Source organism: Rattus norvegicus, chromosome 3 (genome assembly GCF_036323735.1).
Source record: "Rattus norvegicus strain BN/NHsdMcwi chromosome 3, GRCr8, whole genome shotgun sequence".
NCBI classification, from domain to species: domain Eukaryota; kingdom Metazoa; phylum Chordata; class Mammalia; order Rodentia; family Muridae; genus Rattus; species Rattus norvegicus.
In genome coordinates this window covers 138,645,576-138,672,588 of record NC_086021.1, presented here as the reverse complement: position 1 = coordinate 138,672,588, position 27,013 = coordinate 138,645,576, and the positions used below count along the sequence as shown (strand labels likewise).

General features: G+C 41.0%; 1 protein-coding gene across 3 annotated transcripts in view; it reads right to left on the bottom strand.

The window, feature by feature from the left end:
- Atrn (attractin) overlaps positions 1-27,013 on the bottom strand; it is a 134,090-nt gene that overhangs the window by 24,772 nt on the left and 82,305 nt on the right. Inside the window, exons 18-24 of one of the 3 annotated variants that reach the window (NM_031351.2) lie at positions 26,693-26,926; positions 22,831-22,968; positions 16,429-16,522; positions 15,572-15,624; positions 11,546-11,640; positions 7,922-8,000; positions 6,160-6,317 (exon numbers count right to left, since the gene is read on the bottom strand). In NM_031351.2, the coding sequence (NP_112641.1) occupies positions 6,160-6,317; positions 7,922-8,000; positions 11,546-11,640; positions 15,572-15,624; positions 16,429-16,522; positions 22,831-22,968; positions 26,693-26,926 (851 nt within the window). Of the gene's footprint in view, positions 1-5,362; positions 6,318-7,921; positions 8,001-11,545; positions 11,641-15,571; positions 15,625-16,428; positions 16,523-22,830; positions 22,969-26,692; positions 26,927-27,013 lie in introns of those variants that run through there. The other 2 variants (XR_010064702.1, XM_063284645.1) reach the window with 2 other exon arrangements.

Here is a 27,013-nt window from a genome sequence, read left to right as displayed (position 1 = left end):
CCAGTCCACCTCTTAGCTTCCTGATCACAAGTACTATCAAGTCTGCTGAACTGTTTCTAAAAACAGCTAGCCATACTGTCTTCCCATACAAACATTTCCTTGCCCCATCTGTTTCCTTAGGACTCAGTTCTGGTGTAAGTTCCATGGGGGATATGGGCATTCCCTCCTCATAGTTTTGAGGAACACGAGGCACATCTCCAACACCAGCATTTAAAGAGTCCTACTATCCACCTGTGGTTGCTGCTCAGAACCAGACATAGGCTGCTCTGTAGAAACCAGACGGAGGAGGCTGCTGCAGACAGACTCACGCACAGGCCAGTGCTGTTCCCAGATGGTATGGACTGAACAGGAAGACAGGATGCAGATAAAATGATAGTGGCAATGGTGATGAGAGATAAGAACTCCTTGCTGCCACATGCCTTAATTCAAGTCTCAGTAAACTAGCGGACACTTTCAAGAAACAGACTACAAAGTTGAGGGGATGATTCATAGGGACAGACTACTTGCTGTACAAGCAGGAGGTCCTGAGTTTGAATCCCTAGCACTCATGTTTAAAAAATACACATCCTGTGGGATGAAGAGATGACGCTGTCATTGGCTTGACTCCCAGTGGAGCTAGGCTAGTTCAGGTCCTATGAAATGTCTCATTGTCAAGGGACTAAAGCAGAATAATAGAGCAGGACTCTGAGCAATCATCCTCTAGCCTTTCTGCATATAGCTACTCTCTGTGCATACATACCACCTAAACACTCCTCCCTTGGCCTGAGATGTTTCTCTTTGCATTGGTGACAGTTAATGCAGATTCATAACTAGCCGAAGCACTTAGAACAAATGACTGTTTAGTGAGTGTTCATCACTAAACCCATTCCAAGGGTAAAGGGACACTGCCGAAGATGGGTAGGAAGAAGTAAGGACCTGAGGGTGGGAAAAGTACTGCAAAATGCTGTCTTCTGGACATGCCATGGCTCTGCATGGACAGCTATGGCTCTGCATGGACAGCTATGGCTCTGCATGGACAGCTATGGCTCTGCATGGACAGCTATGGCTCTGCATGGACAGCTGTGGCTCTGCATGGTGAATTCCCAGCAGTAGTGTCTCCCTGATAATGGTATAGGGAACATGGATAGGGAGGGGCTCCTGAGGCAGTTATAGCTAGAGATGGGAAAAGCTCTTCTTCAGTAGCATGACCACTGGTAGGCCGCCCTTAACCTCCACTCAAAGCTTCTGAGGCGGCTCAGGGGCAGAGGCACATGCCCAAGCCTGACAACCTGAGTTCAATCCCCAAACCTCACTTGGTGGAGAGAATCAACTTCCATAAGTTGTCCCCTGACCTCCATAGGCACACAAACTTCCCCATCAAATAAATACATATAAAAATAAATAATCCCCAACCCAATGCAAATGTCTAGGTAAAGGCAGTGGCCAGAGAAAGAAAGACAGGAAAGAAGGAAAGGACTTACTGAGAAGAAGGATTTGGCAGGAGTGGGCAGGACAGAAGAAAGGACCATGAAGTGACAGGGTCAAAGTACAGGGTCAAAGTACATATCTTAAAACAAAGACAGATTAGACATTTAAGAACACTTTAGAGTGTGTGTGTGTGTGTGTGTGTGTGTGTATTTTGAGGCAGGGTCTATGGTAGACTGAATAAGAATGGCCCCCATAGGTTCATATTTTTTTCTTTTCTTTTTTTCAGAGTTGGGGACCGAACCCAGGGCCTTGTGCTTGCTAGGCAAGCGCTCTACCACTGAGCCAAATCCCCAACCCAGGTTCATATATTTTAATGTCTGTTTCCCACTTGGTGGATCTGTTTGGGACAGGACTAGGAGATGTGGTGAGATGTGGCGGGTGGGCTTTAAGGTTTCAAAAGCCTTCATTGAGGCTCAGTCTCCGTCCCCCACCCCTCTCTCTGCCTGCGGTTTGTGGGTAAGTTATAAGATACTGCTCCAGCTCCCTGCCTGCCTGTCTGCTGGCTTTCATGTTCTCTGCCATGATGGTCATGCACTCACCCTCTGAAACAAGACCCCAGTTAATGCATTCTTGTACAAGTTTTCTTGGTCATGGTATTTCTTCACATCAAGAAAAACATAACTAAGAGTAAGTCTCAGGTAGCCGAGGCTGGACCTTGAATTCTTGCTCTTTTAGTCTTCATTTCTCAAGTGCAAGATTACTGGGTGTACCACCACACCCAGATTAGTCACTTATTTATTTTTATTTAAATATTTATCATGTGCGCCATATGTGTGTTTGGTGCCCTTGTTGCTGCAGGAGGGTATCAGATCCCTTAGAACTGGAGGTACAGATGATTGTGAGCTGCTGTGTGGGGCTGGGAATGGAGCCGAGGTCCTCTGCAAGAGCAGCCATGCTTACAGCTGAGCTCTCTATGGCCTCTAGCTTTCTATCGACATTTAGACTGATGACATATTAAGGTGAATTTTGTAGCCCTGTGACATTTAGATACAAGTTTGCTTATTCATTTATGGTTGGCCATCAGTGTCAGAACTATTGTTGAAAAGGCTGGACCTTGAATCTTGATCTTTCAGTCTCCATTTCTCAAGTGCATGGGTGTATCTTACTTCACTGAATTGCCTTTGCATGCATCTTTATATGTCTTCACTTCTGGGTTCTAAAGCTACATTCCTAGCCTTGTCACTGTCCAGCCTCTACCAGAACGCCTGCCTGGGTCACGGCACTGAGACAGAAGCCCTGGCACTGGCCACAGAGACTGCTCCCATTCTTTTCCTGTTCAAACTGTTACATCTGTTTGATAGTTTTTGTCTTCTCATATAAATCCCATAACATCTTTATGTGTGTGCATGTGTGTGTATGAACTTATTTTAACCTGGGATAAGATATAAGATAACTTTTACCATTTTACCTTTCTTGTTTGTTTCTGGGTCATCTTATTGTGTTTCCCAGGAGGTCCTAACCCCCTGAACTAAGACTACAAGTGATTGTCACTGCTCTTTGTTCCCCTTAATCACTTAAAACGTTTAAAAATACTTATTTCACATGTATGAGTACTTTGCCGGGCTTAGATATGTATACCATGTACAAAGGTCAGAGGAAAGTGTTGGATTGTCTGGAGTTACAGATGGTTCTGAGCCACCATGTTGACACTGGGAACCAAAACCAGGTCCTCTGTAAGAGCAACAAGTGCTTTTAATTGCTAATCCATCTCTCTAGCCTCTTTTCTAACCACTTTTAAAGTGTAAAATTCAGTAACAGTAATATATTCACAATTGTGTATAACACAAATATCTACTTCGACCTTTCCCGTCTCCCTGAACACAGACTTTCTAATAATCTAGAAGCAGTGACTTTACCTTCTGTCCCCGTCACTGCCCATCTCAAATCTATGTCCTCACTCCATGGGCTGTGGAGTCTAGATATTTCACATATGTGGGATCAGAGCTGTCTCTGTCCTTTTGTGACTAGATTGTCCTACTGGCAGAGCTTCCAGCAGGCAGCTCTCTCCTGCCGCCATGTTTTGTGGCTACACTCAGTTCCTGGGGCAGACTGCCCCTAAACTGTCTATCCCATCCTCCTGACTCCTGCTCATCTTGCTGCAGCGTGCTGGGGCTAAGGATGCCCCCACTACACTCATGTCTGCCTTTGTACAGCTCTGAGAACTCAACGTGGGTCGGGGTTCAGGCATTTTTATACAGAGCCGTCCTCCAGACCATGTCAGATGTACTAGCCTTACTACTGAGTCCTTCATTTAAAGATTGCATCATATTGCACCACACACACACACACACACACACACACACACACACACACACACACACACACACACACACTCTCTCTCTCTTTATTTATCTACTCATTTGCTGATTGGTGCTTGGGTTATTTCCACCTTAGTACTACTAGGAATGGTGTTGCTGTTGACACTAGTTTACAAAAATAGTTCTTATTTGGTTTACAAAAATCTGTTCTTATGTAAAGAACAGATGCTACAATAGTTAGGTACAAAGAAAGTGTGGACAAGTATGGTAATCATTAAGGGTTAGTTCAGGTTAGTTAAAGCACTTACTACCAAGCCTGATTACCTGAGTTTGATCTTCTGTCCCCTAATTATGGAAGTAGAGAACTGAGAACTGAGAACTGAACTTCTCACCTATATACTCACATACACTAAAAATTTTAGATTAGTTTAACTCAGCCTTGATATCAAAACCTATCAAGGACAGGGAAGGAAAATTATTGGATATTCTCTTAGATGTAAAATCAAACAAATATTACCAAACTGAATCCACTGTGTGAACTGAGGAAATACATTATGCCCAAATAGAATTTATAGCAGGAGTATAATAGGCCTGGCCTGTGTAACAGGGAGAATAGGGGGACCATGCAGGATGCTGGGGCTAAGCTAATAAGAATGACTACATACTGAGCATAGGAAGTTTGTGAATATCCAGGGGGAGATATCAAGGCACCAAGAATACTGGTGTGGCACAGGATTAAGTCACCCAGGAATCTCTATGGAATGAAACAAGAAGACAACTAAGGCCAAAACTGTAGACACCCCAATGTTTAACAAAGTTAATTCCCAAAATGACTGACCAGAAAATAGAGAAAGGAAGGGAGAAACACAAGACAGTGACTCATGTGGGTTATATGTAACAGGATGGTTTCCAGGTAAGGGAAGAAAGAAGCTATACTGTGGGCTGGTGGATGAGCAATCGAGAATAGAAAAGTAGAGTGCGGTCTTTGCCTAAAGGGCTGGCAGAGGACAGCAACTGTTCCTGAGCAGTGGGGGAAGCAGTAAAGAGGAGCAGGCCTGAGGGTCAGCCAGACAGGAAAGGCTGCAGTGGAGAAAACAGCCTGTCCTGTCGTCAGCCAGGGTCTCGTGAAGACATACCTGGGAGACCTAGGTTCCAAACCCAGGCTAGACAGTCAGTGCTAACTTGCTTCTGAATTGATTGGGTGAAAACACAGAAGACCCTGTCAAGTAGCTACACTTCCTTGACAGCACATTCCCGAAAAATTAAGTAAGGACCACAAAGTATGGAGGCAAGGACTCAGAGAACATGAGTATAAAAAGTCCAATTGAACAGCAGGCTGACAACATCAGAGGTCATAGCAGGCAACACTAATTCATGTGACTATCCTTGAAGTCACAGGCAGAGAGAATCTGCAAACTGGAGAGGCTCCATGAGTCACACATGGGCCAAGAATCAACCCTTGTCTGTGGAACAATAAAGCCTATGTGTTTACAAAGTACCTCATCTGCCTACTGCTTCCTCCATGGACTACACTGTAACCACGAAACCACTCTGACATCTTTATTTTTTCCTGAGCTGAGGACCGAAGTAAGCGCTCTACCACTGAGCTAAATCCCCATCCCCAACACTCTGACAGCTTATGTGTCATTGTTTGTACTTTATTGGTTACATACATGTACTTGTTTTATTTATACTCAATTCCATAATTAAAACTGTGTATTTCTAAAGGCTTTTACATAGCAAGTACTCAAAAATAAACACATAACTATATGCCAATCAATTTGATTTCTTTCTTTCTTTCTTTCTTTCTTTTTTTTTTTTTTTTTGAGAAAAGGTCTTCCTATGGTCTCAAACTCAGGGTGATCCTCCTGCGTTGGTCTTCCACATCCTGGGATTACAAAAGTGTACTACCTTGCATAGCTTCCAACATGTTTTTAAAAGTGCTCTGAAACTTTCTTCACCAGAATATTTTCTCTGAGTGTATGTGAGTGAAGTTATACATATGTACACATGCATACAGAAGCCAGAGGTCATGAGTGTCTTCCTCAGTTACTCTCTATCTTATTTTTTGAGACAGGGTGTCTAACTGAATCTAGAGCTCACAGATGCAGCTTCTGGCTGGCCAGCAAGCCCCAGGGATCTTGATGTCTCCTGCTTCCCAGTCTGGAGTGGCAGGCACACACTGCATGTCCCGTTTTTTATGAGAGTGCTGCGAGTGCAAATCCAGGTCCTTGTGCTTGGGTAGCAAGCGCTCCATCTACTGAGCATCTCTCCGACCTAGAACCACACTCCTGCGCTACTCACAGTCTCATGGCAAAGGCAAAGAACACCGGATCTTTCCGTCACCACAGATTCCAAACCAGTGGATTTAGTCTCCACTAAAGAGACGTATGTCACCATCTTTACCCGAATGACGTTAAGAAGTAACTCTTACTTGAATTTTGATGGGCCAAGTGAAATTACTGACATAAACAAAGAAAGTAATGTTTGGATGGTTGCGAAAATCAAATTTCTCATTAGAGAAGCTATCTTTGTATTCCTTGATGTTGGTTTTTGAAACAACAGGCACCTCTTCTCCAGTCTGGGTTCCAGCTAGAAGAAAGCAAAGAATGAAAATAAAGACTTAGGGCGGGGGCAAAACAGTCAGAAAGGATCTTCCCTCACTAGTATGAGGGTAAAAGTTTACTGGGCACTTACAGTGTCAAAAGAATATAGCCTTTTTAGCTATATTCTAACCCTCACACCTTCCTACTGCCATCTACAGATTAGAAAAACTGAAGTTCCAATAAATTAAGTAATTTGTCTCATAGGTTCCAGGTATACAAGTGATGCCAGACATACATGCGGGTAAAACAATCATACACATAAAACAGACACTAGCATTCACTTTGCACATGAAACCTTGAGTCCTTTGTACTCCCTCTTCCCACTGTGGGATATGGTAACACTCAAGGCCCCTGTGCAGGGAGGGACACTTACTGTCTATCACTTCCTAAACAGAAAGGTCCTCAAGTCTCGACAGAGAATGCACTCAAGCAGCCACTCAGGCCTTCTTTCTGCTACCAGCTACAATTGCATTCAGGACTATTATACCCTGTGTAACTCCATTTCTAAATGATTCTACCATATTTATATACTCCACTGGCTAAGAACATGAGTACGTACAGACTAAAAAACAGACATTTTTTATGCATGAAGGTAAACTTCAAACTCTACAACAAGCACCTCCTTTATTTCATTTATTCCTTGCAACAGTCTACAATTCAGGCATAGTTTTGAATGAGGCCCAATATACTTATAGATGTCGTGTTGTAATATAAAAAGTTTGGATATCCCTGTACATGGTAAAGTTATTTTCACTGTATCATTTTATAAAGAAGGAAACTGGATCAGAAAGTTTAGGTAACTTGGGGGCTAGAGAGAGATGACTTAACAGTTAAGAGCACTGGTTACTCTTTCAAAAGACCTGGGTTCAGTTACTAGCACTGATGTAGTAGTCATAATTGTCTATAACTCCAGTTGGGGCCAGGGAGCTGATGTCCTCCTCCGGCCTTTCAAGCGCTGCACAGACATGGTTCACTTACACACACACAGGCAAAGGCAAACACACACATAAAATAAAACAAACAAACTTAAAAAACAATTTAAAAAGAGAAGAGAACTGGTTCAACACAGTGCAGGTAAATTCAAACCTAGGTCTGTCTACAGGGTTATCAAGCTATGGAGTGGTTCTTTATATTGACTGCTACATTAGGGCCATCAGAATTTTAGTGAGTCACTGTAAAATAAACAGGAAGGGAAAAGCTGTGCATTTAGAAGTTATCCCAAAGTATGGAGACCTCTACATATTAAAATCCCTTTTCATTTAAAGAGTTCTCATTTCTTAAAACTATGAGTCGCTTTAATCTTTCACCTGTGACGCACAGACGTAACGACACTCGCAGTGCTAGAAGGTGGTAGAAAAGCAGGGAGCAGCCATCCACCAAACCTGAACCAGCAGCGCTGGAGGCAAGAACTGTGATTCCTCACCCTGAGTAGCCTAAGGTCTAGAGAGGAGTTGTACATGCTTGCTCAAGGCGCTGTGGCTACTAAGAGGCAGAGGTGGGCTCTGAACTCATTCATCCATCTTCAGAGCCTCCGTCCCCAACTCCTACACTACACTTCCCAATCCACCGTTCCTCTACACGTGTCTTTACCTGGGAAACTGGTGGCCCAGGTGATGTTGAGGTTGAAGTTTTTGGAGGCATTGATGAACATGTCCAAATCCCTGTTTTGCTGAGGAAGAAATGCACATGATTAGAAAACTGTTAATACCTTCCAGATTTTAAGATACAACAATGATCAGGTCTTACTATTCTCAAACACATTAATTACAGACCATTCTACATCTTAAGTGAAACTCATGCTTGTTAAGACATGATATTTCTTGTCAATTTTCTTCAATGCAAGCAATAAACGGAAATTAAAACTCCATTTGCATCCCAGAGTTGGGGAGAATCTGGTGCTTTATCAAATATCAATTCCATGAAAAGACCCTCACCTTTTGCCCTCTGTCAGAAATGGTTAGTAGTAATTTAATATGCAATTAAAATAATATAACAGTAAGTAAATAAAAACGTTTCCCTCACTAAAGTTATTCTGAGTATGGTTTCATGGCTTTGAAAACCTTGTTTTTCCTTTACAGCAATTTAAAGTGCCCATTACATTTTGATTCTTGGTTTTAATGACTGAGTTTTACCTCCAAGGAATCAGTGGAGCTGAACAGAGAGATCACTGCTGGCTATACCAGGTAAATTCTAATGCTGTTTTTAGTTTTCACTGAAATCTCAATAACAAATCTTTCCTGGAGCTAGTGGTGTTTGAATGACAACAGCCTCCATAGACTCATAAGAGTGGTTGGTCCTCAATTGGGAGAATTGTTTCGGAAGGATTAGGAGGTGTGGCCTTGTTGGAAGAGGTGTGTGTCACTAGAAGGTAGCTTTGAGATTTGAGAAGCTCATGTCTGTATCCTAGTTAATGCTTTCTTTTTGTGTCTTCTAGTTGAAAGTCAGGAGTGAGCTCTCCCTACTGCTTCAGCACCATGCCTGTCTGCTTACTGCCACACTTCCTGCTATGATGCTCATAGACTCTAAGCCACTGGAAGTGTAGGCCCCAAATTAAATGCTTATAAGTTGCCTTAGTCATGGTATCTTGTCATGCCAATAGAAACGTAATTAAGACAGTACCAAATAACTATTTTTGCAAGCTGATTAGATGCTATATTGTTTCTTGAAAAACATTTATTTTATGTGTATTGGTGGTTTTGTTTACATGTATGCTGTGTGTCACATGCATGCCTAGTACTGGAGAAAGTCAGGGAGGGAAGAGCATCAGACGCCCTGGAACTAGAAATACAGAAGGTTGTGAGCTGTTGCAGTGGTGCTGGGAATGGAACCTGGATTCTGTGTAAACAGAGCAGCTAGAGCTGTAGACCCGTGTCCTTATATTTTACAAATGTATCAAACCATGCTGGAAATCTTCATGTTTAAAAAGGTATTTAAACCAGGTTAGAAAGTTAACATTTTTCTTTTAAAAAAGTGTCACCTGATAGTTATACCACAAACCACAATGGAAACATTTATAATACCTATTTTCAAAATGTAATTTCCAAATGAGAAGTTTTTTTCACAAAGTAGGAATTACATTCAAGAAAACCCTTTTTTCCCCTTTGTCTTCTTCTGCAAGGGCAAATCTATGCATATTTATTCAATTAGCCAAGTATCTGCTGACCACTAACAACTACACACACACACACACACACACACACACACACACACACACACACACAGAGATAAATCTAGTAAGAAATCTGTCATAAAACACACAGAGAAATGTCTAAAACTCTCATGATCATCAGCTTGTAACAAGTATTACAAAAATTCTACAAATTCTACAATGGGGTCCCATATAGCCAGGCTGGTCTTCCCTTACTTATGTAGCTGAAGTTGGCCTTGAGCTGCCATCCATCTCACAAATGATAGGACGACAGATATAGCTAACATGACTGGCTACTTGTTTATTTTAAAAAATAAAATGAACACTATCAATTACACCCTGGAAGACTGAGCCTTCGATATTTGCTTATGACTAAGGCAGTAGTAAATTTCACTTGTGGTATTTTGCTATAAGCTCCTCCTAAAATCTTAAGAAAAGAATCCAGGCAATGTGCCTAGGAAGCGGCACAAGCATGGGGACCAGAGTTTAGATCTGAAGCACCTGTGTAAAAAGCCAGGTATGGGGGTTGGGGACTTAGCTCAGTGGTAGAGCGCTTGCCTGGGTTCGGTCCCCAGCTCCGAAAAAAAGAACCAAAAAAAAAAAAAAAAAAAAAAAAAGCCAGGTATGGCAGTGTGCACTTGTAGTCCTAGTGCTGAGGAGAAGACAGGAGGACCCCAGAGGTCTACCTAACCTTGCTTCCAAAACATAAGGTAGAAAGTAACAGAGAGATATATGATGTTGACCTCTGGCCTTCACTGGCAGAAGCATGGACACATATATGTGAGTACACACACACACACACACACACACACACACACACACACACACACACACCGCTCATACACAACTCATGCAGCCAATCAAACAATGCACCTACGTGCAAAAGAGATAGGTTAATGGTTAAAAGCAGTTGTTGCTCTAACAGAGAACCAGGGTTCAATTCCCAGCAACCACATAGCTGCTCACAACCATCTGTAATTCCAGTTCTAGGGGATCCAATGCCCTCTTCTTGCCTCTATAGGCATCAGATATACATACATATAGGCAAAATAATCATAAATATAAAACAAAATAATTTTTAAAAAGTAAGGTACAGCTACAGATTTTTCCCAAAGAGTATTTAATTTAAGATCACTTATATTTATTTAAAGAGCTGTTCACGTTTGGCAGCTAAAAAATGGCCTAGCAGGACCTGAGGACCCTGGGTTGGTTCCAGCACCTATACAATGGCTCACAATGATGTCACTCTAGTTCCAGGAATCTGATACCTATTTCTGGCCTCCACAGGTACTGTTCACACATGATGCACAGGTATACAAGAAGGTAAAATATTCATACATATTAAGTAAAATAAAAATAAACCTTAAAAAACTGTTCCCTCAAAAATTTTGTCTTGTCTATCTTCTAAAACTTTTTGTAATTAGAAACAAACTCTTAATTTAATATTAAACAGACTATCATGAACATTATTCTACTACTTAGAAATACTCAGTAATGTTTGCTTTCTGAGTAGATAAAAGATAAAATGTAGACTTTAAACATGATCTTGATCCCTGAGGATGTATTGGCAGTCAAGACTGCCTGAGGAGAGGGAGTCATTTTCCTCAGTGGTATAGTCACGGGTAATGTGCCCATGCTCCAGTAAAGAACCTCCCAGCCGGCCAGGCTCTTGCAGTCAGCAGTAAACTCCCTCCCCCTACTCCCCACCACACACATACACATACACATACACATACACATACACATACACATACACATACACATACACATACACATACACATACACATAAACATATACAAGAGAGGAAGGGAAGGTGACTTGGTGGGGAGAGGAGGGACTAAATGTGAGAGAGACAAAACAAGGTAACAAATTGAATATCAAACACATTATATAATCATATAAAACTGTCAACAAGTAAATAAAAAAAAACATAAAAAACTGATTACCTTGTTTATTCCCACCCTGATACTGTCTGCTTCTAAGTAGTATTTTTGTCCAGGATGACAAAGAAAAAGACCCGTACAAAATTCAACACAAAGTAAGACAGCTTAAAAGAAAAGCTTACTTCATCAGGAGTAGCCACAAAATTGATGGCTGTGTAATAGCGGTCGTCTTCCTGGGACAGGCTAAAAGTGAACTGATAGTCAATGAGAAGGGTATCTATGGAAAGAAAGAAGACATACTTGAAAATGGTCAGGCACATCACACACCACACACAAACAATAAGCATTGATACAAAATAAAACAGGTCGGGGCTGGGGATTTAGCTCAGTGGTAGAGCGCTTACCTAGGAAGCGCAAGGCCCTGGGTTCGGTCCCCAGCTCCGAAAAAAAAGAATAAAAAAACAAAAAACAAAAAAAAAGAAAAAACAGGTCTCTGGAAGCACAATTTATTTTTCTCACAAATTCAACAGTTATGAAAGAATATTGGGCTCACCTATCTATCCTCCTGCCTCAGCTTCCAGAGTGTAAGAACCACAGGTATGTGCACTAATGGCCAGTTTACATGGGCTTTTCATAAGAAACCAAATCTCTGCAGCATCCTTTGAATTACTCCAGAGACCTCCCTAACCAAGGCCCTGATTGGGGTTTGGTTCCAATCAAACTCATCTATAAATACTGAGTAATGATACATGGTATTCTTTATATAAGGATACAAAGATGTACACTAATGATATAACAGAAACCAGGACTTCTTGGGAAAAGGGATAATTCTAACTTGAATATGCCTTACTATTTTAATCTAGAAAGGAAGAAAACAGTCATAAATAAGTGATGCAGTTTCAAAGAATGCCTATTGCTGCAAACTTATCAACTTTAAAAGTCTGTTGTACAAAACAATAATAATATGGCTTAAAAATGGGCAAGAGATTGCCAGATGTGGTGACATATGTCTTTAACCCCAGCATTCAGGAGGCAGAAGTAGGTGGATATGGTGGTTTGAGAATGCTTGGCCCATGAGAAGTGGCACTATTAGGAGGTGTGGCCCTGATGGAGGAAGTGTGTCACTGTGGAGGTGGGTTCTGAACATTCCTAGTGCTCAAGCTCCACCCAATGTGGAAGAGAGCCTCCTCCTGACTGCCTGCTATAGACAGTTTCCTCCTGGCTGTCTCTGAATCAAGATGTAGAACACTCATCTCCTCCAGCACCATGTCTGCCTGGACGCTGCCATCCTTGCTGCCATGATAATGGATTAAACCTCTGAACCTGTAAGTCAGCCCCAATTAAATGTTGTCTCTTGTAAGAGTTGCCTTGGTCATGATGTCTGTTCACAGCAGGAAAACCATACCTAAGACAGTGGGAAACTGAGGCTAGCCAAAGCTATACAGTAAAACTCTCGAAGAGGTGTTTTTCCAAGAAAGATACACTAATGGTCAATAAGAATATAAAAAGATAATCACACCAAGCATTACTGAAATACAAATACCAAAGTTACAACAAGCAACTTTTTCATGTCCATTATGATGGCTACCATTTAAAAAACCCACAAAATAAATGAAAATTGAAAATTGGTGTCAACAAGAATGTAGAAAAATAGAAATGCTTGTGCATGGCTTTTGGCAATGTAATGAACTGTAAGGTTGTGGCAGCAGTGATAACAATCCCTCAAAAGTCAAAACCACACACAGAATTACCACATCCAGTTGTACTTCTGGGTGTATATTCACTCATGTTTACAACATTCTTGACAACAACCAAAAGGCAGAAGCAACACCGTGTCCCCTGATAGAAGAATGACAGGCACAATGCAGGGTGATCTGTCCCTCTGTATAAGTAAGCCTCTCTGCTGTTTGTCGTTTTTGGTGCTGGGGATTGAATCAGATGCCTGTGCACACAGGGTAGCACTCTACTGCTCAGCTGTGTGTCTAGCACCAAAGAGAGGCAATTCTGAACTGTGCTAATCAGGATGAGAGACAAAGGCATCACATCTATTATTAAGTAGACACAAAAGACAAACACTGTGGTTCCATTAAGTTGCCATACCCAGGGTCATACAAATAGAAAACAGAATTTGTAACTACTAGGAAGCATGGGGTAGGGAAGTTATCAATTGATAAGTTCAACTTACAGGTTTTGATGATGATTCTAACTATCTGAACTGTCTACTAAAACACTCTATCCTTTTTCTGTCTGGTGAGGTCAGTTTTTTCTTTTTCTTTTTACCAAATACAATTAACCAAAGAAGGCTTATTACAACAGACTTCATGAAAACCAGATCATATCTGTCTTCTACTAAACCATGGAATTAGCTTTTTGTGTGTACATGTTCAGGGCAAAGGTCACCCTGAGGTACCATTCATCAGGTACCACCCACGTTATTTTTTGAGACAGTGCCTCTCTTCAACTAGGCTACCTGGCAGTGAGCCACACTTCCCCAGAGCCGGAATTGGAAGCACTCACCAGCACACCTGGCTTTCAGCATGGATCCTGGGTATCAGCAAAACCTTTACCAACTGAGCCACCACCCCAGGCTGGTGTTAGCTTTTGATTATAGTCATTTCAGGCCTGTATCTCTCTGTATGGTTTTAAATATATAACACATCCATGACAATATAATGATGTAAAGTATTTTTAGTACACTTATTTCTTTATAAATATTCTTCACTCACATTTACTTTAGTGAATCTTTGCCTATTTTTAAAACTTATTTTTTCCTTCAGTGCTAGTTTTCATTTTTTTCTTTTAACTTTAACTGTCTTCTTCAGTTCTAAAAGTGTTTCTATATCTTTCTAAAAGTTCTAAAAGTGTATCTCTATATCTCTAAAGTCAAAAGATCTTTATCAAATATAGAAGTCATAGAGGCAGGTGTGGTGACATACAACCTTAATTTCAATACTCAGGAGGCAGAGGCAGGCAGATTTTTATGAGTTCAAGGTCAACCATTCTACAAATCAAGTTCTAGACTATTTGAGATTACACAGTGAGACCTTTGTCTTAAATAGGGGTGGGGGAGGGGGGTTAGGTAGCACTGGATGCTTTTCCAGAGGACTCAGTTCATTATCTGCACCCAATACGGAAGCTCACAACCATTGGTAACTCCAGATCCAGGAAATCTGACATCCTCTATGGCATTCAAAGGCAACAGGCATGTACACATTGCACAGACATACATGTTGCAAAATACCCATAAACATAAAATAAGAAAAAAATTAAAAGAAAAAAGTATAAATATTTGAGAAAGGTTTCATATTATGTAGTCCAGACAGGCCTCAAACTAATGGTCCTCCTGCCTCAGTATCTCAAGACTGAGGTTATGAGCATGTGCCCATACAGTCAACTTGTTTTGAATTTTTTTATGCTTTGTTTTGGGTGCTAGGGATTGAACATAGGACCTTGCAATGCAAGCACTCCACTACAAAGCTGTATTTGCAGACCCAATTTTTAAAGATATAAGTTTGAAACTTTAATAAAACACGCATTAACATTTTGTTTGATGAATGACCTTTAGAATCATAGCTATGAATGCTGTAGGCCTGGTGGGCCTAGCTGCTTAGGAAGCAGATCTAAAAGGTCACAATTTAAGAACTGCCCAGGCTACAGACATGTACTTTTCTTGTCTTTTCAGATCATGAACCATCCATTTTCTTCTACAATTTATATATACCATTATGTCAAACATTAATTCCTTCTCTTGCTCTAAAATCTGGAACCTACTATGTAGATTCGTGTGTCATAAAGCAGGCAACTTTACCAGATTCACTTTTCATGCCAAGGTATTAATTTGGTGTTTTATTTACTTCTTTGTAAGCTGTAATGAATACAAATCAGCTCCAGAGAGAATGGTGAAACTCATCTCTATTTTAGAAATTCTTTCATGGCTGCCTGAAAATTAGATGTGATAAGCTACACTAGGCAATGGCAAATGAACATGCTTCCAAGGAAATGAACAAGGACAGCCAAGAAAGCGAGGCCCTGCTCAACGCTGTGGACAGACTAGCGGAAACCGTGCCACAATTAGAACAGTGTTCACCATGTCAGGGACATGGCCATGAGTGTTTAAGCATTTACTATTAGAGAATAGTAACCATGTTAAAGACACCAATGTAGTTCTGCTCAACTACTCTCTAGAAACAAGAATTACAAAAACTTACAGTAACATGTTCCTTTGAGAGGGTTTCCCTGGTATCGATTTTCTACCTCACATCTAGGGAAAAAAAGAAATTATTTTCTATTGTTATTTAAAGCACAGAATCTCCATTTTTAAACCAAGTAAATCCTTTTATAGACGATACCATTGTTTGGGACAGACTCTCCTACTTTCACGAACGTTTCTGCTAACTGCTCAGCAATTGACAGCAGCAACAGTGTAAGAACAACAAATAAACGCTTGCCCAAGGACACAAGGCTAGCACACGTGTAATAACGCTAGATACCAGACATATGGAAACACGTTTTTACTTTTGTGTGGATTGAGTATTCTTCTAAAGTGCAGCTGAAATATTTTTCAAGCATCTGCCTCATTTCTATCCTTTCTCTTCTTCCTTTCTTAATTCCTTCTTTACTTCCTTCCTTCTTCTCTCTCTCTCTCTTCTCTCTCTCTCTCTCTCCCCCCCTTCCTTCCTTCCTACCTTTCATTTATTGATTAATTGATTGTTATAGTCTTACTATGTAGCCCTAATTGGCCTGGAACTCAATATACACCTCCAATGCTCTGAAGCCATAACCCCAATTAAAGGCTTTATTTTATAAGTTGCAATGGGGAAGGGGGGAAAGGGGGAAACATTTGAAATGTAAATATATAAACTATCAATAAAAATATACAAATTTAAAAAAAGAAAAGTAACTAAAATAACCTGTCTGAAGCAAAAAGGGTAAACTTCCAAACTAATGCACTCAAAGACCCTGGGAATCCTGGGCAACAAAGCACAGGCCAACAGGTGGCCCTCAGGTTCAGGAGGCTGCAAGGCCCTGGCCTGCACTGGGGGTAGGTACAGAGTGTGGTACTCACAGCTGGCACTCCTCTCCCTTGACGCCCTTGGTGGTACAGAAGCACTTGCCAGTGTTGGTGTTGCACAGTGATGCGTGCCCGTTGCACTTGCATGCTGAGAAGAAGGAAAGGAACACTGCTCACAACTGGCTCAACAGATTATTACCATAGAATGCGATTAAGACAAAACCATTTACCCTGAAATGGGTTTGTAGCAAAGACAGACTAAAGCAAGAGAAATCACTGAGTATGATTCATTATTTTTCAGCTAATAATCTACTTCTAATAATAGAAAGACAACATTAGATTAATTATTATTCAAGGTAGGAGGAAAGAAAAAAGCTATTTTCTGCTGCCACCTGAAGCAGCTGCTATTTCCATCTGTGAGGGACTCAGCATTTTGTTTCTTTATTCAGTAAATATTTAAGAGCATTTCTAGTATGCCATGTACTGGGTCCTTGCCCTGTGGAGATGACCTGTGGTGACTGCCCTCTGTCTCATCTCGGGGCTCTTCTCTACTGTGGCCACATTGTGAACCACACACATTCCTGAGCATTCAGAACTGATGGGCTCCCTGGTCACAAGAAAACACTTGAGAGGCCCTGTGGTGTTCGCCACCCTTGTTTCACCTTCCCCTTTGCTGTTGACTCTTGTTCTCCTGTGAATAATGAAAAGCATTAGGCTGAAGAAATGTATTATTTAAAAATTATCCCTAGGTGTGTGGGTTTATTTCTGGATCTTCAATTTGATTCCACTGATCAGCATGTCTGTTTCTGTTCCAATGCCATGCAGGTTTCGTTGTTGTTGTTTTTATCACTATTGCTCTGTAGTGCAGCTTTAAGGTGAGGGACGGTGATTCCTCCCAAAGTTCTTTTATTATTCAGAATTGTTTAGGCTATCCTTGGTTTTATGTTTTTCCATATGAAGTTGAGAATTGCTCTTTCAAGGTCTATGAAAATATTATGTTGGAATTTTGATGGGGATTGCAATCTCTAGATTGCTTTTGGTAAGATGGCCATTTTTACTTTGTTAATCCTACCTATCCATGAGCATGGGAGATCTTTCCATCTCTTCTTCAGGGACTTGAAGTTCTCGTCATATACACCTTTCACTTGCTTGGTTTGAGGGAGTGCAAACTTGTACAACCACTTTAGAAATCAATTTGGTCATTTTTCAGAAAACTGGAAATAGTTCTACCTCAAGACTCAGCTATATCACTCCTGGGCATATACCCGAAAGATGCGCCCCCATCCTACAAAGACACTTGCTCAAGTATGTTCATTTATTTGTAATAGCTTTATTTGTAATAGCCAGAAACTGGAAACAACCTAGATGTCCCTCAACTGAAGAATTCATAAAGAAAATGTGGTACATCTACACAATGGAATACTATTCAGCTATTAAAAACAAAGACATCAGGAATTGCAGGCAAATGAATAGAACTTGAAAATATCATCCTGAGTGAGGTAACTCAGACCCAAAAGGACACAAATGGTATGTACTCACTTTTAAGTAGATATTAGCCACAAAAAGCGGGATACCCAAGCTATACTCCACAGTACCAAAGAAACTAAACAGAAGGAAGGCTCAAGTGAGGAATCTCACTTAGAAAGGGGAATAAAATAGTCATAGGTTGGGGAGGGGAATGAAGGGGTTCAGGGTCAGGTGTGAGGAGGGACAGGATGGTCATGAGAATGCATGGAAATCTGCAACTGACGTGGGTGGAGAGGTGGGGGGCATCTCCACAATGAAAAAGAGACCTGGGATAAGGGAGGTACCCAAGAATCAATGGTGGGTGACCTTAACTGTGACTCACAGCATCACTACCAATGATACCAATGATATGGAACCTAAAGAGGCCACCTTCTATAGCCAGGCAGGAACCCCAGTGGAATGACAGGGACACTAACTGTGGGAGTAGGCTTTTAGACCCTCATCCTAGCTGCCTAGAAGTCAATATTCTGCTAGCAGCCTTCAGATGAGATACAGAACTCTCAGCTCCTCCCTGCATCATGCCTGCATAGATGCTGCCATGTTCTTGCCTTGATGATACTGGACTGAACCTCTGAACCTGTAAGCCAGCCCCAATTAGATGTTTTCTTTTATAAGACTTGGCTTGTTCATGGTGGGTGTCCACAGCAGTAAAACCCACAAAATTTTCGACCCAAAATTTATCCTGTCTACAAGATATGTAGGACAAGAGGTAGAGCAAATACTGAGGGAATGGACAACCAATAACTGGCCCAACTTGGGACCCACGCCATGGTCAAGCACCAATCGCTGATACTACCAATGACACTCTGTTATGCTTGCAGACAGGAGTCTAGCATGGCTGTCCTTTGAGAGGCTCCATTCAGCAGCTGACTCAGACAGAGGCATACACCCACAGCCAAATGTTGGATGGAGCTTGAGGACTCTTATAGAAGAACAGGAGAAAGGATTGTGGGCCCTGGAGAAGATAGGAATTCTATAGGAAGACTAACAGCGTCAACCTGGACCCTTGGAGCTCTCAGAGACTGAACTACCAACCAAAGAACATACTCGGGCTGAACCTAGGCGTCCCTGCACATATGTAGCAGACGTGCAGCTTAGTCTTCAAGTGGGTGCTGAACAATTGGAATGAGGGTTATCCCAAAAGCTGTTGCCTGTACATGAGAGATGTTCTTCTAGCTGGGCTGCATTGTCTGGTCTCAGTGGGGGAGGATGCGCCCAGACTTGATGTGCCAGGGTGGAGAGATACCCAGGGCGGGGTGGGGGGGTCCCCAACGGCTCAGAAGGGAAGGGGGGATATGAAGAATTGTGGAAGGGGTGACAGGGAGGTGGGCAGTGAGCAGGATGTAAAGCAAATAAGTAAAAAATATAATAATAATAATAATAATAATAATAGTAGTAGTAGTAGTAGTAGTAGTAGTAAAATAAGTAATTTTTTAAGTTGGAAAAAAAGTCCACATGGAGAAAAATAAAATCACTAAAAGAAACCTTTCAGACATAACAGTGCAGAGGTCACCAGAATGCATCCGGTGGTCAGAAGCTCTTCCTCCATGGAACAGCACAGATTTACTGAATTAGTAAAACCCAGTCTTGTCAGTCTGCTTGCACTTGAGTCCCCTGTGTTCCATGAAGCTCGAGTACGAAACTTGAAACTTAACCTGAGACCTGTTTCCTTGACTATATGATGTGACAGTAATGCTATCCATCTCAGGACTGAAATGAAGATTAAAAGATGTATGTATGGCATCTGAAATAGTAAGCAGTTAACACATCAAGGCTAAAGCACTATTGTAAAAATAATTTTAATTTAAAAAGGCATGTCAAGGGATTGGGGATTTAGCTCAGTGGCAGAGCGCTTGCCTAGCAAGCGCAAGGCCCTGGGTTCGGTCCCCAGCTCCGAAAAAAAGAAAAGAAAAGAAAAAAGACATGTCAAGGCTCAATATATATTCTTACCAATAATATCGAACAAACAAACAAAAAACTAATGCTTTCTATTATGAATCAGGACTCTGCTAAGTACAGCAAGGTCCCAGGCAATCATACAAGGAGCCTGTAGAGACCACAGAGGAAAATGTGATTTTATTAGAGGCAGCTGAGGACACAAGGGTGGGTCACCTGAAGATACAAGCAGGCTACTCGTTAAGATCAGCACAGACAAGATGTGGCTCCCCACTAGGCTACATCTCACTGGGAGACTTTGGAGACCACTTGATTTGGGGATAAAGACATCTAGTTCTTGAATGGAAGTCACCACAAAGTTATAAACACATTTTATTCAGTTATATTTAGCATTCTTATAACTACCTAACAAGTAAGTATGTTTGAACCAAGATGGAAAGCCAGGGAAAATTACAGGGACAAAGAACCCCTGACCCCCACCTGCTTGAGCTTCTGACTGACTGGAAGGAGGATTCCCGCACAATGAACACTTGCTGTGAAGGCTGCTGACACAGTGATAATATTCCTTTCATAGATGACTATTTTATATTCAAGTAGCCATGACCCAGACTTAAGGCCTGAGTGTGTATGACAACAGATGGGGCCTTACTGCTTACCCAAACATCACCTAAGAATCCAGATAGTTAACTTGCCTTAGAGATGTCCTCCCCGCTGCACTCAGTGATTAGCAAGCTTTACTTATCTCCTGTAATCTGGCCTGGTGCCCCTCAGAAACCACTGTGATCACGTTTAGGTTCTCAGTACCTCTTTGAGGGTAACAGATTCAAAAGCCATCAAGATCCTGCATGTGTTGTAGAGAAGCCTAGACACACTCCATAGATCTTTGTTTCCAAGTGCTTCTCTTCATAACCCTTGTTCATTACACTTGTTTTCTGTTGTTTGGTTTTTGTTTTTAAGGCAGGGTCTCATGAAGCCCAGGATGGCCCAGTACTACAATAGAGGATGGTCCTGAACTTTTGAACTGTTGATATTTCTGTCTCCACCTCCCAAGTGCTATAGGGCTGTGACACTGAGCAGGTTTATGCAGTGCCAGAGACTGAACCATGGGCTGTGTGCACGCTAGACAAACTCTTCTAATCAAGTCATTATCTCTAGCCTTAAAATGCCTGCTTTACACTGCTAGTCCTAAAATCGTTTTCTATATCAAACTCAAAGACCTAGCTTTAACTGATTTAGTGTCCCTCAAAGACAAGGAGCTGTGCCATCTTCAACATAGTTGTTCGTTCTTTCTTTCTTTCTTTCTTTCTTTCTTTCTTTCTTTCTCTTTAAAAAGATGTATTTATTTATTTTACGTATGAGTACTCTTCAGGCACAGTACTGAATATCTTACAATCTGAACAAGAAATTTTACTTAGTGGGAAATGACAGCAGACAGGTAATTACATTTTTGAAGTGTTGCAGACGTATCAAGCACTGCTCTGCCTTAATCTCAATCACCATATCCTAGAGAGGGTAGAGATATCCAGCCAGACTACTTTCTCCCGGATGGTTTAGGGTCAGCTATGAAGGGCCACAGTAAGGACTCTAGGGTGGGATCTGAGGACTTGAACTTCTGAGCACCTGCCCCCACTTGTGAGTTACAGGCGCCTCTCCCTAGATGACGGCTGCACTTTCACGGCACCAATTTTCACCTGGTACCGGGAAATCAGACCCAGGGCTTCCTGCATGCCAGGAAAATATTGTCCTGAGGTTTTTCTGAACCCGAGAACTCTTTTCTTAATTAGAGCATAAAAGGTCTTTTAACTATAGGATTCATAATATTTTTCATCTGGAAACTAGAGCAGATAAAAACTGTTCTTTTTTTTTTGAGCTGGGAACTGAACCCAGGGCCTTGCACTTGCTAGGCAAGCGCTCTACCACTGAGCTAAATTCCCAACCCCATAAAAACTGTTCTTAAGTGTGACTTACTATAGAAAAAGACACAACTCGTTCTAATAAAGTAGCCCCTGGCTTTCAGATTTCAGACTTGATTGGGGAAGCTCTAAATCTTAATGGGAGCCTGTGGGAAGCTGGGTATTTGGATATCAGGCATGAGGACAAGAAATTCAAGCCATCTCCAATTCTCCTAGATCCTGTCTAAAAACCAACCAACCAAACCCAAACCCAGGCCACCTTAAAGATTCATCTGGGATCCTCAGGTCGTCATTTTCCCTCCCCAAGCCCCTTGCAGACTGGGGCGGTCAGGTGTTGCAGTCTCTGGGGGAAGGACAGTTCAGAAGGGGGCTCCCCTGGCTGTCATGGTTTTCAAATGTACCCTTGCTCCTGTTCCCATGTGAGGCTTCCAGTAGAAGACTTCTTTAGAGGCCTCTGAGAAACCTCTTTATGGAGGAAGAAGGAAACTGAAGATTGTGTCCTCATTCTGACTGAGTGCTCAGGACTTCTATTCCCAGTCTTTTCCTCCCTCCCCCGACAATGCAACTGTCCTGGCTCCCTCCACAATGAGATGGCCACCCATTCCAGGCTGTTCTGCTTGACTTGAGCTGCTGTGCTTCCATGGGAGGGGAATGGGACAAAGGCAGTTGGTGCCTTCTGTGACTTTAGCCCCTTTTTATGCCTCTGCTGAATGTAATAAAAGCTTAGCTCCTTTACTGCTGGTTTGTTGCTTTAATTAACTGCTCCCAAGCACATAAGTTGAGCTTTATTTCCTCTTCCAGCACAGTCAAACTCTTTTTAATTTATTTATTTTATGTACAATAGTGTTTTCCCTGCATGTATGTCTGTATGAGTGTTGGATCCCAGGTGTTATCAGCACTTGTAAGCTGCCATATAGGTGCTAGGAATTGAACCTGGGTCCTCTAAAAGAACAGTCAGTGTTATTAACCACTGAGCCATTTTTCCAGCCCCAACAATTTAACATAATTAAGAAAGGCAGTATCCCAAACCAAGAGACCTTCCCCTTTAAGATATTTAAGTCAAACGCAGGTACTGTGCTGCTGCACCTGACTTGTGACTAACTTGACCTGTGTGACTTACGCTGACATTTGCCTCCATTAGTCGGGTCACCATAGAAGCCAGATATGCAGGTCTCGCAGTGCTTGCCTGTGGTCAGGTCCTCACACTTCTCACAGATGCTCTGGTTGATGCACTTGCTGTGTCCATTGCACTGGCAAGCTGAAAGGCAAAGGATCTTAAGGGATCTGTTTCTCTCATAGAAGAACTAGGTGAATAAATTTCATATTTATTTGTATGATCTAAATGTTAAATCATGAAAACGAGTAAAGCACAACTGCCTGTGCCTATAGTTCCAGCTAGCAGGAGCTGAGGCAGGCAGCACAGGGCTTCTGATCCTGTGGACCTGTTTTGCTTAAGCCCAGAAGTTTCAGGTCAGCCTGGGTAACACAGTGAGATGCCCATCTAAAAATTTTGTTTCAATAAATAAAAATAAAGAAAGAGAGGAAAAAGCACTGGGTGTGGATTTTAAGGCAACATAGCAAGTTTGTGGCCAGTCTAAAAACTACAAACAAAACAAAACACCAAGGTTCACTAAAAACTATTATGAGAAAATAAAAAACAAATTAGTTTTGAAAAACCAAATATATTATCAAAGCAAGGTGAAAGTCCAAAGGAATATAAGAATACTTTTTGTTGTTATTCATTGTAGAAACTCATGGTACTTTGAATAATATAGTAATATAGAGATGAGGAAAAAATAATCAAACATAATCCCACTACCTAGGAAACATGATTCACATTTGGTATCTTTCTTTCCGGGGTTTTTAATTATTTTCTTTTCCTTAAAAAAAAAACACAATAATAGTAAATCATTTTAGCACCCTATTTTCTCCAATAGGTAAGTCATCTGGAAAAAAAATAAGCAGAGAAACTTCAGCATTAAATGATTTCTTATGTAAAATGAACCAAACAGATATCTACAGACTTTTCTACCTATGTCAAAACAACATACATTCCCTCAGCAGCACATAGCATTACATGCTGACACACAAGCATGTAATGTAGAAAGAGCTCTGTACCATTATGTAATAAAACAAAATCAGTCAGGTGGTGGTGGCACATGCCTTTAATCCCAGCACTTCAGTGCCAGAGGCAGGTGGATCTCTGTGAATTTGAGGTCAGACTGGTCTACAGAAAGAAAGTTCTAGAACAGACAGAGCTACAACACAGAGAAACCTTGTCTTAAAAAAATAAACAACAACAAACCACCTTAAAATCATCAGTAAACAAAATTCTAATAAATGTATAAACTCACTAGAGATTAAACAACTCATTGCTGAATGATGAATGGGTCAATGAAGAAATCAAAATATTCCTGGAGCTAAATTAAACCGAAAAGACAACACAACAAATCCCTGGGACCAGGTCGTCTAAAGGGGGAAGGTGACAGTCCCAGGTGGGCTCTGGTCAAGAAATCCACAAGAACGCAGATGAGTGACTTAGTGATAAAACTGAAAATTTTGGAAAAGTAAGAACTAAACCCAACCCAAACCCAGTAGATGGCAAGAAATAATAAAAATCAGTGAAAAAGGAACAAAGAAAATAATACAAAGAATTAATGAATCTAAGAACTGGTTCTTTAAAAAGATAAGAAGACCAAGAGACTAACTAGCCACAATAAAGAGAGATTAAGAGGGTGAACGGGGAAATCTTACAACAGATGCCAAAGAAATATAAAATGCTATGAAGAAATACTTTAAAACTCATATTCCATTTAGTTGGAAATCTAAAAGGGATGGATTAATTTCTTGATTCATCCAAATGACCAAAGTTAAATCATAAGGAGACTAGCAGACTAAACAGACCATCACAAACAAGGAGACTGAAACAGTAATACAAAGTCTTCCAAATAGAGTCCAGAACCACATGGGTTCTCAGCAGAATTCTACCAGACAACAACCACTCATTCTTAAATTATTTAAAGAAAATAAACAGAGAGATTACTCCCAAATTCGTCCTATGAAGCCAGAACTACTCTAATATGCACAGTCAGTAAAAACAGCAAAAATAAGCAAACTATCGACAGTACTACCACTGATGAACATGGATGCAGAAGTCCTTGATAAAACAATAACAGACACACTATACGCACATAGCACAGAGATCACCCACAAAAGCATGTGGGCTTTATCCCAGAACTCCAGGTTGGCTCAACATACATAAGTCAATAAATACAACACATAATATAAACAGACTTAAAGATGAAATCACATGCCCATCTCAATAGATGTAGAAAGGGCTTGTAAAATACCCAACATGCTTTCCTGATAAAAGTCCTAGAGAGAACAGGACTGGAGCGAACATACCTCAATATAATAAGGGCTGTGTATGACAAACCCATAACCAACACTATCTTAAATGGGGAAAACGCTGACTAATCCCATTAAAATAAGAAACAAGGCCAGGCTGTTCACAGTCACCACTCCTTTTCAATATTGTGCTGGAAGCATTAGCTGGAATAACAAGGCAAATGAAAGAAATAAAGGGATACAAATAGGAAAAGAAGAAGTCAATTTATCCCTATTTACAGATTATATAAGATATATAAGAAATCTCAAAAACTCTATCACTAGACTTTTAAAAACAATCAACAATGTCAGCAGAGTGGCAGAGTACAAAATCAGCTCTCAAAACTTAGTAGTTTGGGGCTGAGGAGTTGGATCAGTAGGTAGGAGCACCTGGCTTCAATTCTAGCATCTACAGGCAGCTCAGAGCTATCCACAAATCCAGTCCCCGGGGATCTGATGCCCAGAGGGCATGATGCATATGATATACATACACATGTTCCAACAAACACTTATACACGTAAATTAAAACGAATTAAACTAAAAAACACTGAGAACAAGATCATGGACATACTACCATGTCTAACACCAAAGACAATGCAATATCTAGAAATAAACTTAACCAAAGGGCTTCTACAATGAAGACCCCAAAATCTCTTTAAGAGATTTAAGAGAGGGATATAGAGAGGTACTAGAAAATGGAGTCATCCTATGTTCATGGATCAGTAAAGTTAATACTGTGAAAATAACCATTCTACCAAAAGCAATTTACAGATTCAATTGCAATCAAAATACCAACAATTCTTCTCAGAAATAGAAAACAAAATCCTAAATTCACATGGAACCAGAAAAGAGCCCAGGAAGGCCAAAGCAATGCTGAGCAGAAGGATTAAAACTGCAGGGATTGCCATCGGAGATCAAGACCTATCACAGACCACAGTAATTCAAACAATATGGTACTGTACAAAACAGACATGCAAACCAACAGAATAAAACAGAAAAGCCAAGCCTAACTAAGTACTCATAGCTACAGGCATCTGGTATTTATGAAAAGGCAACAAAACAAAACAAAACAAAACAAAACAAAACAAACCCTGTAGAAAAGACAGTATCTTCAAAAGCGGTGCTGGGAAAACTGGATGTCTGAATACAGAGGAAGGAATGAAAGAGATCTGTATCTATCACCTTTCATAAAACCTGACCCAAATGGATCAAAGATATAACCCAAACCACTGAAACTTCTAGAATAAAACACAGGCAGTACCATACATGATACAAGTGTAGGAAAGGACTTTTTATGAGGACTCCACTTGCTCAGGAATTAAGGACAACTGGCAAAGGGGACTTCATAAAGTTAAAACACTTCTGTGCAACAAAGGAGACCATCAATCAAGTAAAGAAAAGCAGGACGAAGAGCATCTTTGTCAGCTACACATCCAACAGAGGGATGCAGAACATAGAAAGAACTCAAACACAGTGAAGAAAACAAGTGACCTAATCAAAAATGGTCTAGGGATCTGGGCTTCTAGTTTATGTCAAGGTCTATTCTTTATAAACAGATAGTAAGAGATTTGAACTAGGATACACAGGCATCTTACCTGGACAGTGAATAAAAGACCAGTTGTATCTGCTGTCCTCTAGACACATGCTGGAGTTCAGAAGGGGCTGTGGGTACACATTTCCTGTAGAGGCATGTGAAGGCATCTTCACGGGTCCTTTATAGCTTCCCTCAATACATTTGCCTTTCCCAGTATTGCTAGGATCAGTACACCAACCACAGCCTGGCTGCTCCAAGCAATGGCTGCAGGTACAGTAGCCAGAGCAATTTTCAGCTATTAAAAAATAAAACAAAACAATCCAACATGTAACTCACTATCACAAGATTTGAATTTACTATTGTTATCTTTTCTTTTAACAGA